This window comes from Neolamprologus brichardi, chromosome 12 (assembly GCF_056152115.1).
Source record: "Neolamprologus brichardi isolate AB-2024 chromosome 12, ASM5615211v1, whole genome shotgun sequence".
Taxonomy (NCBI): Eukaryota; Metazoa; Chordata; class Actinopteri; order Cichliformes; family Cichlidae; genus Neolamprologus; species Neolamprologus brichardi.
Window position 1 is genome coordinate 12,539,374 of NC_142115.1, and position 15,019 is coordinate 12,554,392.

General features: G+C 45.8%; 1 protein-coding gene across 4 annotated transcripts in view; it reads left to right on the forward strand.

Annotated features, from left to right (window-relative positions):
* Positions 1-15,019, forward strand: part of rimbp2b (RIMS binding protein 2b) — a 98,917-nt gene that overhangs the window by 74,066 nt on the left and 9,832 nt on the right. For all 4 annotated transcript variants that reach the window (XM_087849011.1, XM_006803141.3, XM_087849010.1 and 1 more), the window contains 11 exons: positions 82-963; positions 3,337-3,488; positions 3,901-4,554; positions 4,788-4,937; positions 5,255-5,416; positions 6,881-7,657; positions 8,751-8,859; positions 9,410-9,535; positions 10,877-11,058; positions 14,501-14,669; positions 14,849-14,911. In XM_087849011.1, coding sequence (XP_087705137.1) covers positions 82-963; positions 3,337-3,488; positions 3,901-4,554; positions 4,788-4,937; positions 5,255-5,416; positions 6,881-7,657; positions 8,751-8,859; positions 9,410-9,535; positions 10,877-11,058; positions 14,501-14,669; positions 14,849-14,911 — 3,426 coding nt within the window. The remainder of the gene's footprint in view (positions 1-81; positions 964-3,336; positions 3,489-3,900; positions 4,555-4,787; positions 4,938-5,254; positions 5,417-6,880; positions 7,658-8,750; positions 8,860-9,409; positions 9,536-10,876; positions 11,059-14,500; positions 14,670-14,848; positions 14,912-15,019) is intronic.

Below are 15,019 nucleotides of genomic sequence, written 5' to 3' on the forward strand. Positions count from 1 at the left end.
AAATGTTTTTATTTTTTTTTATCACATCTTGCACTTTACCACGTCACCAAAGTACCAGCTGCATCCTTTTTGTGTCCTCAGGAGAGCTGCTGGATGGACAGAGAGGACTCGTCCCATCCAATTTTGTAGATTTTATCCAAGATGAGGAGGCGCCCTCTGTCCAGCACAGGGACATATTAACTAAAGAACCTGGCTACCTCAACCACAGTAGCCTGAGGCCTCAAAGACCTGGGGTCGGCACAGGAACAGGCATAAGCAGCCTGCTGTCTGACAGTAAATTAGACTGTCTAAGCACCAGCAGCTTGGGCATGGACCTCTTGGGCTCCTCCACCAATGGCACGGGAACCTTGGATGTCAGCATTGACGAGGTCGGTGAAGACATTGTGCCTTATCCCCGCCGCATCAACCTGATTAAGCAACTGGCCAAAAGTGTGATTATTGGCTGGGATCCTCCGGTGTTCCCACCAGGCTGGGGCTCCATTAGTGGCTACAATGTCTTGGTGGATAAGGAGGTTCGTATGAGTGTCCCCTACGGGGGCAGGACAAAGTCTCTTATTGAAAAGCTCAATCTGGCCACAAACACCTACCGCATCTCAGTGCAGAGCATCACTGACAGGGGCCCGTCAGACGAACTTCGGTGCACTCTTCTCGTGGGTAAGGACGTGGTGGTGGCACCTTACTACCTGCGGGTGGACAGCATCACGCAGGTCTCTGCTGAGCTGTCTTGGATGCCCAGCAACAGCAACTACAGTCACACCATCTTCCTCAACGGTGCAGAGTATGACATGGTCAAGGCCGGGGGCTATAAGTACAAGTTTTTCAACTTGAAGCCGATGACAGTTTACAAGGTGAAGGTTGTCGCACAGCCACATCAGGTGCCTTGGCAGCTTCCAGTGAATCAAAGGGAAAAGAGGGAAATCTCTGTGGAGTTCTGCACTCAGCCTGCAGGTCAGTCCTTAAAACGTAAGTCATCCCAGTGCAGAAATAATTGGTTTTGTGAATCACAGCAGTGGAGGAATTTTCCTCTGCATGGTGCATGGTTGCATGGCCGTGGCTAGAAATGCTGGGATATTTGTAGCCATGCTAGCATGACTAGAGATATCAATGTCAGTCTCTTGGTTGGTTGGTTGATCAGTCCATCTTACTGAAGTAAAGCCTCACAAAATCCTTGGTGGTGTGGCTTTAGACACATAATACTGTTACTACTGCTGAAGGTTTGTGTTGTGCTTAAAATACATTTTGCCTTGGCTTGTCTATCTATCTTGTCTATCTTTTTTTTCTTTTTCCCACTTGGGGGCAGTATAAAGTTGTTGAGGTGAATGTTGAATGTTTACACTTCCAACAGACTCAGCAACGTCTGAGAAAAATATGTAACAACATGCTTCCCTTCCTATATCTCACTTAGTCCTTAACCTTATCTGCTGTTTGGTGCCGATACAAACTGCAAACAGCTGCCTGCTGCATGCAAAAATAAGGTTAATCAGACACTCGGTGTGAAGCAAAGTCTTGTTGTTTGCAAATGCATCAAGGCAGGTACAAAATGCTTTGGATAAAAGGCTAACATGGCCTTCTTTTTATCCCAGTCTGAACGGTGCTCTTATAGACTTTGTTCTGCATAAAAAGCTTTGATTTCACAATAAATAAAAGCCTGAAAAATTTCCATCTGAGGTACCAGTCATCGTGTTTAATCGGGCACACACATCAAGGTCATTACACTTACAAACATTTTAGTCATTGTGATTTTTCCCCAGCTACCTTTATATTGCCCTCGAGGATCTGTGTGTGTGCTTTTGTGATAAGACGTAAAAGGTAGAAACACGAACAAAGACGTTCTGATAAAGCTGTAACGTGAAAACCCGCTTAAGAAGTATTCTGAAAACAAGGGTGTAAATATTAAGCATGCATCTCTGGGATTTCTTCTCCCAGGAGGCTCTTTGTTGCTTGACTGTTGCCAGTGTTAACTTGGGTCTCACGGCCCTGCTGTCAAGCGAGAAAAGCCAAGGACAGGTAAAACTAGTCAGCCCGTTGTTGCCTATAGATTGAATATGGTTCATATTATTGCTTTTTATATGCACTCGGAGGGATGTTTAATGTGTGACACCTTTCATTTACCATGGAAGGAGACACTTCCAATTATTATGGCAGTCACTGAGAAAAGTGGAGCCAAACGGGAGATGACAGAGTTATGACGTCAAGAAGTGAAAAAAGAGAGAGAGAAAGGGGGGAAAGACGGAGATCGAGGCTGAAGTTTGAATTGACATTTTGTGTTGGCAGCTGACGAGCCCGCATGCTGAGAGTTCATTAAACGATCCATCTATTGAATATGTTAATTAGAGGCGTCTAAAATTGTCTGAATAGTGGTGGCAGACAGCCGCTGTCAGTGACGACGGCAGTATCTGGAAGTGCTATATTAGGCTTCTGCACTCAGCGTGTGTTCTTCAAACAAGTTGCTTCATTAGTGCTTAGTGATGCATTTTTAATATTAGTTGCACAGAGCGGCTACCAGTTCGCTCCCTGGAAATCAGCGTCTGCCGTTTGTGTCCACTACTAATGAAAGTGGCTCCACTGAGATATTCATTTAAACACTCGTTTCGGCTCTCGGAGGAGAGCGCGTTGTTTGTGACGGGGGCCGTTTAAAAGTGACAAGAGGAAATGAAATCTCCAAACAGCTACTGCTGCTATTCAGAGACTGCGTTTTTTCCCAACAGTCAGTCTTAGAAATGTGATTAAGATTGGTCTGATGTAAATTCCCGGACGCTCGCGCAGCTGCGCGTCACGGCTCGCAGATTCTGCTGACTGACTGTGACTCCCTCTTGCTCGCTGTGTGGCTGCAGGTGAATGGTGGCGCTGCACAGATGGGCATGTTGTTTAGTATGCATGCAGGATGGACAGATTGAGAAAATAGCAAACTGGGGGTTTTTTGATGCTCGGAAGAATATTGTCAGCAAGAGCATGATATTGCTATACATATAGCCAATGTTGGCAGACTTGGAGTTTTCAACCAGTGCCCCGACATAAACCTGTTTATAGATAGAAAGAAAAATCATCCTACTGGTAAATACTGCTATTCAGCCATCCCCGACTGATGTTATCATATGATATACCAGCTATTCATCTTAGTGAAATAGGTTTTAAATTCGAGACGTGTACTACAAATCCTCCAGATTGAGAACATGCTTATTCCATCCCACAGTGAAGTGCATATTGAACGCCAGCGGTCCACAGTACAAAGGTCAGCTCATTCATTTTTGATCAAACAGGCAGGGATGGCAGGAACAGGCAGTCTGTCTTTATTTCCTCTCTCCTTGTCTGATAAATGTGCACTGTTCTCCGCAGGCCCCCCTCTCCCTCCCCAGGAGGTGCAGGTCCAGTGTGGTCAAACACCCGGGGTCCTGCAAGTGAGATGGAAGCCGCCGCCCCTGACGCCTTCAGGAACCTCCAACGGAGCCAGTGTGATAGGCTACGCCGTGTGCACAAAGGGACAAAAGGTAACAAACAAAAACGATTATTATTATTTTTTTTTTAGTCTTACACTGCAGATCTTAAAATGGGTAGCCTCTGCCTTCCTGAGTTGTAACTTCTCAGTAGCACTCTATTGCCATCTCCTGGAGAAAGTCTTTAATGTTCAATGTTAATGCCAGATATATGCTTTATTTATTAAGTATCTGACCGTTCCCTGAGAGGTGTGAAGTGAGTGTGAAGTTTAAAAATGGTGCTGTGGCTGTAAGGCTTCAAATCTGCCTGTAGTGATTTTTTAAATTATGGTAACTGTCTCGTAGAAGTTATATTTTACGACAGCCAAGATGTAAAAGCTACAAATGCATATTGATACATGTATGTTTGTATGAGGACATTCTGAATTGCCCTTTGGTAAAGACTCTGGTTTCTTTGTAAATGCAGATAGCAGAGGTCTTGTACCCCACAGCAGACTATGTGACTGTGGACTTAACCAGGATTCAGGGTCTGGAGGCGAGGGAAGTCATTGTAAGGACGTTATCAACACAAGGAGAGTCCCAGGACTCGCCTGTGGCCATCATACCGCACAATCTCTTGGGCTCTCCACGCCTTTCCCACAGAACCACTGCACCTTCCCATCCCACACCCCACCCAGTTCACTCACAAACCCACCCTCCTTATCCATCGACGTACCCCCCGAACCACCCTCAGCCCCAGGTGCAGCCTCTGCCTCGACCCCAGCCCCACACGCTGCCCCACGCACAGCCTCACTCGCAGCCCATCCGCCCCCCTCCTCCCTATCCGCAGCCTCATTTTCACCGCAACTCCATGCCCAAATCCAAACCATTAGTAAGTGCCAGAGAGCCAGAAACCAAAGAGCATGAGGTGGGCCTGCGGCCAGCCCAGCCCTGGGAACGCTCCCCGTCTCCGCTGCCTCCCATGCGAGGTCCCAACCTGGAGCCACCGCCCTTCCAGCCACAGCGATCTCCCTCTCCTCAGAGGATCCTGCCGCAGCCTCAGGGAGTCCCCATCCCCAACACCATCGCCAAGGCCATGGCCAGGGAAGCTGCCCAGAGAGTGTTTGCTGAGGGTAACCGGGTGTGTGAGGATTTCACTCTTAAACCTTTTCACAGCTTGTGATGAGAGAGCTCTCAGCCAAAAAGCTAATGTTAATATCTTTTAGGCTGCTTTGTAAACAAGCAGTGCTTTGGAGGAAATCATTAGATTTTTGAAAATATAGTAAGATAGTAAGCAACTTGTTTGTCTTTCTCATCCTCTCAGTTATTCTTCTCTCCTTTTTCCATCTAAAAGTTTGACTTTTCCCCTGTCAGGTCGAGAAAAGGAATATCTTCAGTGAGCGAGGTAATGCTTTGCATCCTGTCAACTCTGATGAGGAGGAGGATGGCTACGACTCGCCTCACGCCAGGAGGAGAGGCGCCTCGGTGGATGAATTCCTCAGAGGCTCCGAGTTAGGCAGACAGGTACTTTACAGAAAACACAAGCTGTGCTCAGCGTGTCAGGAGAATCGGTTTGCTGGATCAAATCAAATCAGTCTGAAATCAAACTGAGTCCCATCTTAATGTGTGTATTATAATCTGTACTGTAGGCTTGTAATTTGGACACTTTATAAGATACATCTTGCATTCAGAACTTCCTTAACTCTTAAAGGGACAGATTCAGCAGGTTTCAGGTTGACAGCATCACACAGTTGCTGAAAATAAAAGACCTGAATTCAGAGCTTTTATTACTTACCAAACAATCGCTCTTCAGCTTGCTTTCTCTCATTCATTTCCTTTAGCACCATCATCACCACTACAGCCACAGTGAGGAGTACTACACAGAGAGCAGCCGAGGATCTGACCTGTCTGACATCCTGGAGGAGGACGAGGAGGATCTTTACTCTGAGATGCAGCTGGAGGAAGGCCGCAGACGCAGCATCAACTCTCACAACACTCTCAAGGTACATATTTACCTGCACGCCTTCACTCTACAGTGGCCTGGAGGGAGGACACAGGAAGGTGGGGAGAAATAAAGATATAGGGAAGAAGGGCTCTGCCACCTCTGGAGATACCCGCTATCTTTTACAAGCTCTACAACCAGGCCCGTCGTGGCTTTGCCTGACTAATCTCCCGTGCCTGAATCAGCCTCCCCACCCTACCTGCTCCTCCACCCCTGCCCCTCCAGCTCTGCTTTATTCTTCCCAGGCTGATCATGTGGCTGTGTATACATAAGCTGTACAAGATGCATGTGAGAAGGGAAGGGTATAAACAAATCTCCTCCCCCCCCCCCCAAAAAAAAAAAAAATACAGTGTTTACTTTTATTTGCATTGCATTTGGATGCTTGATTTACTGTAGACTAGTTTTACAAGTGTTGAAAGTCAAAATGTTAAGACTGTGAACTTGAAATGCAACTATTAATATACTGTACTGTATCAAAGGGTCATGGCATATCAAGTGCACATGGGAATCTCATTTAAGTGAGTACTTAAATGGAAATATCCACTTTTGTTTATGTCTGTCATGTCCTAATGTTTAATTTGAATGTTATTGTTAACATTGTCGGCACATGATCCCGTCTTCATTTGGTCTGTCAGCGGGGATGTGTGGAAGACAACTTGATATCATGAAAGAAAAGCATTATTATAAGAGCAAGAGCTACCTATACTGTATTGGTTGATCTTTTCTTTGTATTATAGCAGAAAATCACTACAGGTTCGGTTAGCATACCGCTGATTTTGTCCAGTAAAACCTGTAGATCAATGAGGTGTTAATGAGGGGTATATACTGGTGTATTAACTCTGTCTGTGCACCAGTTCTTCATCTCCTTTTTGTCATCACATCTATGTGTAAATCTCTGCTGCACATTTTTTTATTCTCTTTAAACGTTTAGATGTTGTAAAGCGATGTGAATACGCAGGAGGAGTGCGTCCACTCAGCTTGGCATTGTTCTTTTGTTTTCTTCTCTTTTTTTTTGCTTTTTAAAAACTTCATCTGCTCATTTCATCCTTATAAATGTTCCCACCGCCCTCACCTGTAACACTCACAGCCTCCAGTACTTTCTTTCGTTTAAATGTTTTCCATGTGTAAACTCTGTGTCCACTTTTTACAATTTACCGCTCCACCTTAAAGCTGTGACAGATTCCTGTTCAGAGCATGCCATTTCCTCCTCACGGAATGAGACTGCATGTCTTACCACATAGCCACAAATAACTAATTCTGTCTTTATTTTGTCTTTCCCCCCCATTTGTTCTATTCACACACTGTGTTGTTTCCTGCCTGTTCTAAAACCTTCGAAAAACTTTACAAACCCCCCCCCCTCGCAAAAATATAAACTGAACCGTTTACTTGAACTGACTCGAACTGAACTGTGAAATTGTGGGACGTTGAACCCCCCTCCTACCCCCAACCTCGGTCGCGACTGAAGGCATATTACAAGCGTCAGGACTTAGCTGAGGAAAGAGACTGCTGGGACCTCCAGAGGGAGGTGGTGAAGCAGAAGTCGCTCCGCAGCAAGCGTCTCCACAGCATCCCCGAGGTGGCCGAGGAAGAGTCGGACAGCGTGGACAGCATGGGTCAGCGTCTGTCCTTCGAAGACGGGGGGCGACCGGGGACGCCACACACTCAGCGGAGGATGTACCCCCAAGACGCTCACGTGCGCAACCATCTCACCCCCAGCAAGAGCACCCGCTTGCAACGCCAACGCTCTTCCCCTCGCTTCACCGACAGCCGGTACTGCTACAGCGCCGACGACCGCAGCTTGGGACGACCCAACCGCCAGAACACCAAGAGCCCTGACAGCGGTTTAGACTGCGGCAGTGAAGAAGAAGGCTCTCTAGGGCGGGGCCATCGAGGGTACTACACTCACGGGAGCCCCATGCGAGGACCTGTGCGCATCATTCACTGTGAAGGCCCCGTAGAGAGGCGGGCGCTGGCCATGGGCCGGAAAAGGACTCTCACACGGCAGTGCAGCGTGGAGGAGGAGTTCTCCGATGTCCCAGTGATCGCGGCCAAGTCGGTACACACGGGTGATTTTAGGAACAGGGAGCTCTTTGGGCCCGGTCGGGATGCTGGGCCGCGAAACTACTCCAGGGAAGGGGCCCTGAGCGAGGGCAGGCTGAACGAGCTGGACAGGGTCTATTACAGCCCCCACAGGGAGGCTAGGGCCCAGTCTTTGTCCAGGCTCAACCGGGACCAGGCGCTGGTGTGTGATTCAGACTTTCTGATGTACTTTCCATCAGCAAGCTGCAGCCATTCTGTTTTCTTAATGTTGTGTGTTTGTTTTTTTTTGTTTTTGTTTTCTTTTTAAGAGACCCCCCCTTTATTTCGTTTGACTTTCTGTTTTCCTCCATTCTTGACAGTTTATCACATGGTCATGGTTGGTCTCATTTGATGTTTTATTTTGTGTGAATTACTTTGCTTGTATTTCTAGTGTTCGGTGGATTTTATAAAGTAGAACTTTCAAATTACCTAAAGGCCATTTAACAAAGTTTTGACTTCTCATGTCTTTGAGGGGAAAGGCTCCATGTAAAGGAAAGTCTCTGTGCAGTGCATGGGGACATGCTGCTCCTCTGCTCTCCCCCCGCCTGTGCCTTCTTCTCTCTGCCAGCTGCAGACTTCATACGTTGCTCTCCATGTCTCACCCTCTAGAGCTCCAGCCATCTTCTGCTTTCCATCACTTCACATACAAAAAAGGAGGCCAATTCAAGACTTTTAGCCTGTTGGGCTTCATTTAAGCCTTCATCTCTGTCTTAAAATTCTTCTTCATCACGACTTTTCACGTCGTTTCAGCTGATGTGATCCGAAGCCACAGGCTAAAGGCGTTAGTATCTTTTGCTCATTTGACCGCAGCTTCCCAAAGCTCATACTCGTTCTCTTCCCACTCTCGCTCTCTCTGTTCTTTCACCATGATTTCTGTCTCTTTGTGCCATCATTTGCTTCCTTTTCTCATCAAGGTGCTGACATGCACAGAACAAAACAAAACAAACAAATGGTCTTTAGCTTAACATCTGACCTTTCCCGAACCCCTGTCCATGTTGTTGTGTTGGGGGTTGATTTGATTTACTTTTCTTTTGATGGTTTGTTCGGTTTCTTTACCATTATTATTGTTTTTTCTATTATTTTGCCTTCCTAAGGACAAATGGAAACCACATCATTTGCTCTTATGTTTTAGTTTTTAGTTGTTTTAACAGGATTGTGGGATTTCTTTTTGAAATATTATTTTAAATGTTTACTTGCCTGCAGGTTGTAGGTGAATCGCGGTGCTAACTTCTTCTCTGTTGTTTTTCACTCCTAAGATCATTGGGAACTCGCCGTCACATGGAAGCGCCGATCGTCTGGACCATTCAGGGAGGAGGCCGGTTCACATCGGCACCCCTCCTCAGCGACGACCTATCCCATCCATTGGTTAGTGAGGTCACCACATGAGGATCTCCACCTGCAGGGCCACTGATGTTTGTGCTTGTGATTTATACCATGTCTTACCCATATGAGCCGAGCTGTACATCTCTCCCATAGAGCTTAAACAACCACGTAGACCCCCCGTGTTTTTTTTTTGTTTTGTTTTTTTGTTTTGTTTTTTGAGGGGGGTGGTGGTGTTTGCACACCCTGTAGCTGTCCATCCTCATGAGCTGGATTTGCCAAATGTTCACATGCAGTTTTGCAGGAAAGTTCACCTCAGACACGCCCCCACTGTCCCAGTGTTTACCGTGGGTTAACATGTTTCCATTACCAAGCCAATCCGACCTCCTCGCAAACAGTGCAAGCATTGCTGTTTTACATCCAGTGACTCCAGAGTGAAAACCTGTTGCCTTGTGCACCCTAACCCCACCCACCCACCCCCACCTCAGGGTAACCTCATCATCCTACTGTCTCAGCATGAGTGAATGGGCCATGGGGTAGAGCAGAGTGTGTGTGAGGGGGGATCTCTGACCGTTGTGATTGGTGTCTTCTGTAGAGATCACCATGGACAGTAACAGTGAGGGGAGTGAGGGGAACCTCTCACCCGTCAAGGAGGATGTTTACTATGGCAGTGTAGCTCGGCGCAGGATATGGCGATCTATGTCCTCAGAGGATCAATATGGTATGTGGTACAGCTTCTCTCCAAGATGACAATTCACCTTGACCATGCCAGAAAAGCCCAAGCGCTGTTGTTTGAACACATGCAGTGATGTCGCGGTGGTCTTTGTTCTGTGCTGGACAGCCGCTTTGTTTGGTTTAGTTTAGCTTAGCTGAAAAAAGCTGACGGGGGAAGACAAGACTGGCCACTTTTTCCTGTTGCTGGAGAATGAAAATCCCTTCCCTGTATGTACTCCTAATGCCTTAAACCCCAAGAAACCCCAACCCACCTATCCTGTCTTCCCATCTACCTTCCATGTCCAGCCCACTCTCCAACCTGCTGCAACTTAGCAATGCCTTTTTCTTTTCCTTCCCCTCCCACCTTATTCTTTCCTCGACCTCCTCTTTTCACTCTCCCTGCCTTTATGAGACTGTAGCCCCTTTTGTTCGTTTTTGCATGAGCTGTTTACAGTACAGTGAGAAAGACGGACACACTACTGGATGAATTATTGCATTCCTGCTTTGTCGGTATCACTCAGGTGCACATTCATTACTTCCGACTGTTGAAGCACATTTTACACCACCCAAATGGCATATTTCAGTTGCTAAGCGGGAAGTTGTTGCAATATCTCCGAGCCATTTTTTAGACTTACAATCTGCCATTGTAACATTTAACATGGTGATCCATGAGAAGCATGAGGAACTGATATCAGGTTCATCCTTTCCCCCTCACTGTCCCTGATATCTATGCTGCCAGGAGCTGCTGGGGCATTTGATGTGTTATCACCCATGTGAACGTGCCTCCTTTGCCCTTTTCCTCTGCACATTGTTTCCAGATCTGGCCTCAGAGCATGACATTACACCTGTGTTGTTGTGGGACCGCCCTCCTCATTGTGTCTGAATTCGTGAAAGCATGCATGCTAATCAGCCTCTGCGAGATAAGGCAGTGAAACAGCAATGAGCAACAGTGCAGTGTTACTTGTGTCCTCCTGGTGTGTATGGTTGTTCAGCTTCCCTTGCACCCTCCCAAAACTGCCTGACACGTGTTTCCTGCCTGTGTTGTGTTGTTGTGTGACGTTTGGTAACTGACACGCCAGCAAGCAGAGATGTGTGAACAAAGAACCCCGGTGTGTTTCGATCGTTTCGTTAAAAAAAAAAGGGCCTGATTGTTTTCCAAGTTAATATTATAACCAAGGTAAAATTGTATTTATCGCATTAAACCCCTGGCTCCTTTTTCACACATGCATCTCATCGCCCGCTCCCCTGTCAGCTCTAACAAAGAGACATCTTCTGCTCTCATTGCCTCTACAGCCAACGTGGCTGTATAAGGCTGGTAGTAGCAGCAGAGGCCTCCTCTATGTTTCAGACGGCTATGGTGGGCGCAGGCACGGGCGGGGACGGCGCTCCCCGGATTACTACGAGGAGTCCGAGCCGGAGGAGATGACCCGTGTGTTTGTGGCTCTCTTTGACTATGACCCCCTGTCCATGTCTCCTAACCCCGACGCTGCTGATGAGGAGCTGCCGTTCAAGGAAGGCCAGATCATCAAGGTGGTAGACTGTCTCTTTAAATACTTGCATACCATACAGACATGGTGGGGCAGTATTATTGGCCGATATTAGTTATTGGCTAATCTATCAATATCAGCATTTATAACAGCTAATGAACGAAAATTTAAAAAATCAATGAAGAGATGGGAGAAACACCCTTCAGCCATATTTTGAGTGATGAAGTTGCATAGTTTGTCCACCAGAGGGCACTCCCCTTTGTAGGGCTGTTCGATATAACATAAAAACATCTATCGTTTCATTTTACACTATTGTTTGTGGTGTCGCAAAATTAACTGTTTACAGCAACATCTTTTCATCGTTTTTATGGTCACTGTAGGGGCTATATTAATTAAGTTAAGTTCTCTCTTTCTCTTATATTTAATATAACCACACTACGGACGGACAAGCGACTGTTTTTATGCGTTGTCGTTAGCAACAACGACGGTAAAACCATTGCGTGTCCGCTTGTTTATTTTCCACATAAACCTTTCACAATAAAGCTCAAGATCCTGTTGAGACTTTTCAAAATAAACTGAACCACGTGAAAGAGTATGCAGATTGTTTACGGATGAGAAGCAAAAAAGAGCCGTCAGGTGCTAAAAAGTAAACCTTAGACTCAAATGTTAGAACAGGCTTTTCCCCGCAGAACGCTGTGTAATAAATACTCACAAAGAAAATGGCGGCCGTTACAACTTATGTCTAAAATTGTATAGTTTCATGCATCGGTTAAAACACTCGACTCCAGGTACACGACACCCAGCTGGAAACACTTCACACAAGTCCAGCTGCCCAAAATTCACAGAACTTACAGACAATGTTAAATTTTTGTGATTTATTTAGTTATCGGGACGATAGATGTCTTATATCGGGATATACGAGTTTGGTCATATCGCAGAGCCCTACCCCTTTGGCAACACAACAACCAAGGAAGGCTGTCTGAAAGAAAAAAGGATCAGCATCTATCAGTATATTGGATTTTAAAATCACCAAATATTTGTATGCACCTTTAAAAAAATCCTATATCGGTCATCCTTTAGTTTCATAACCCCCAATTTTTTGTTATTAAATTCACCCACCTTTAAATGTTGTTGCCTTTAAATAGCAATCCGGTCTTTAAGTGATGACGTGATGAATCCTGCTTCCGGGTCCAAACTACTCTGCGTTAATTAAGGTTGATGTGTTTTTAACATATTTTAATGTTTTGTATCTTGTTCCATTTAATCTCCTAAAAACGGTCAGTGATCACTGTCGGCCTCTCTGGGTTTTTATTACCGATATTCATTTTAAAGTTCAGTTTTTAAAACCTTACGATGTAACTACAGCCCAGCCCATGCAGCAGTATATTAATGGCTAACCTTGTATTGAGGATAGATTATCTCAGTTGTTCTAGTGACTGAAGTTTGTCCGTTTACAGCATCCTGCCATGCGATTGCATTTGTCCCTAACCATCGAGAACCCTCAAGTTAACTTTTATCAAGTGGAAAAAAGTTAGCGTTTATCCTCCAGCTTCACTGTTTATATTATGCTAGCAGAGCTGAGTCGCTAGCGATCACATAGCACATCAATAAATACCAGCTAGCCCAACTTCAGTAACCCTACAAACATCACTGCTGTTTACTTTCCTGTCTTCATTATACGTACTTGGCTCTCAGCGAAGGCGGTCACACTTTCTCCTCTCCTGCCCTTATCTTCCCTGCTTAGCTTCTTATGTCCATATCTTGTCTTGTGTTTTTACTTACTTTTCCCTGGAACACTCTCTCACAGTCTGTTCTCTAAAACCTAAAAGAGGAATTATGGATTTGATCAACTGGTCTCTGAATGCAATTGACACCTCTTCTCAACGAGAAGTCTGGGCTCGGGTGAGCCTGACTGCTGAGGATATCTACCTATTCGGAACCATGATAACAGGGTTCTTGCTGATTGGAGCTAGCTTGGCCCTGGCTTATCGAAGAATTAAGGAAGCGGAACCGGCTGTTCAAACCCCCACAAGGCTGCCCGCTGGGATTGAAATGATGGGACGAGGTGTGAGTTTCTCAAAATGGGCTCATTGAGTGCAGCACGGAGAAGATCTTGGAGAACGCACGGCTGCCGTGAATACTCAGAACAAGACCTCTGAGTGAAAAACTGGATTACATCTGGAGGGGCTAGCTCGAATAACACCTTTCAGCGCAAATTTGATCACATCTTGGGGAAGTGCACTGCGGTCGTGAGTTTTCAGAACCTGCTCTTTGAGCAAAAAGAATGACAACATCTCAGAACGTAAGTTTGGATAACATCATAGAAAGCTCACGGCTCTCCAACGGGAGATTGAGAGACCAGTGTCTGACTGTTAGAACAGCTTTGAAATTCATATGAGTTGTTCGCACTAAAGTAAAAACCATCATCACTTTATGCGGAGACCCCTTCGGCGCCAGCTGCGGCCTCAAGGCTGGAGCTGAACAAAACACCCTGATAACGACTGTGTTTAGACTGTTCCCCCCATTCCATGCAAGGCCACCTGGGTTGGCTGGAAGACTGTTTACTTAGCCTGGCAGGGCGAAGGACACGGTCTCAGCTGAACTCTGGACACACACATACACTGATATGCACACACTGATCCCCACTCCCTTTCCAAACGCCTTCGATGCTTGTGCTCTACCGGGGAAGATGGCAGTCGACTGGACCAGCGCAGACATGCTGCAGGACCGGATGCGCTGTCTACACCGGCTCTCTCTTACCCTTTACCCGCCCCTGTTGCTTGTCTTGTGTTTCTATGGTGTATTGATAGTCATGTGCTTTTTGTGCTGAGGTGTTTTTTCTGTTATCAAACTGTTCTCCCACTAGGAACTCAGTCTGAGTGGAGTTTTTTTTCTCCTCCTCTTACCTCATGTTATGTATTTTCGTTGTTTTTTTCCTATCAGCCTACCTTTCTGACATGTCTCCCCAATGTGATGTTTGTGTAAAGTTGGTCAGAAGGTTCCTTTGTAAGTGCGCATGCGCCATTAGCGTGCTGCCTGCTGTAACCCTAATTTCCTTCGGGATTAATAAAGTATTCTGATTCTGATTCATGTTGAAAGTGATAGCAGAGCTGTACGTATGAATTTGTTTCAGAAATCTCTCAGTCTGAACATGATATATTATATTTAGATGGAAACCAGCGAGCTAACTTCCTGCTAACTTTGTTAAATTTAATAAATTCTGTTTTCATGGATGCCTGGATGTTAAACTTAATTGTTACACCTGGTAGAGCAGCAACACTGATCATTTTATTAGAGATGAAAGAATTTAGACAGTTTTCAAATTTTAAGTGATGCCGCAGTGATCGTTTCACTTGGGGACCGGCAGTGGAGTTTGGGCCCAGACACGGCAAATGGCGTCAGACTTAAAGACCGGATAAGCTGTCCGCTCCTAATCTGTCAGTTTCATGGTATCTGCCCTTTGACTCTGATACTTGTTCTTTTAGGTGTTTGGGAACAAAGACACGGATGGTTTCTACAGGGCAGAGATCCGAGATCGAGTGGGTCTGATCCCCTGTAACATGGTCTCCGAGATCCAAACAGAAGACGATGAAATGATGGACCAGCTCCTTAAACAGGGCTTCCTCCCACTTAACACTCCTGTGGAGAAGTTAGGTGAGACATGTTTTTCTTTTCCTCCTAAATGACCTTCTGACTTTTCTTCTTCCTTCTGCCCTGATAACCTTTGTGTCTATCTAGCCAACTTAATGATACACTGGACTGTCTTTTACTGACTCGCTTCTCCTTTCCTCTACTCTCCCTGCTTAATTATGTTTTTCTGCTTTCCTGTGAAGTGAACTGTGACCGTTTCAAAGATGGCCGCTCAATAAATCGCAGGTCCAGAAAGTCCAAAAGAGGTCTGTGTGCAGCGAGATGCTGTTAAGCTCTCCGCTTCATCTTTACTGCTTGTTTTTCACTCTTCACCATCTTTATTCATCTGTGGGCTAAATTTTTGTACCCCTCTT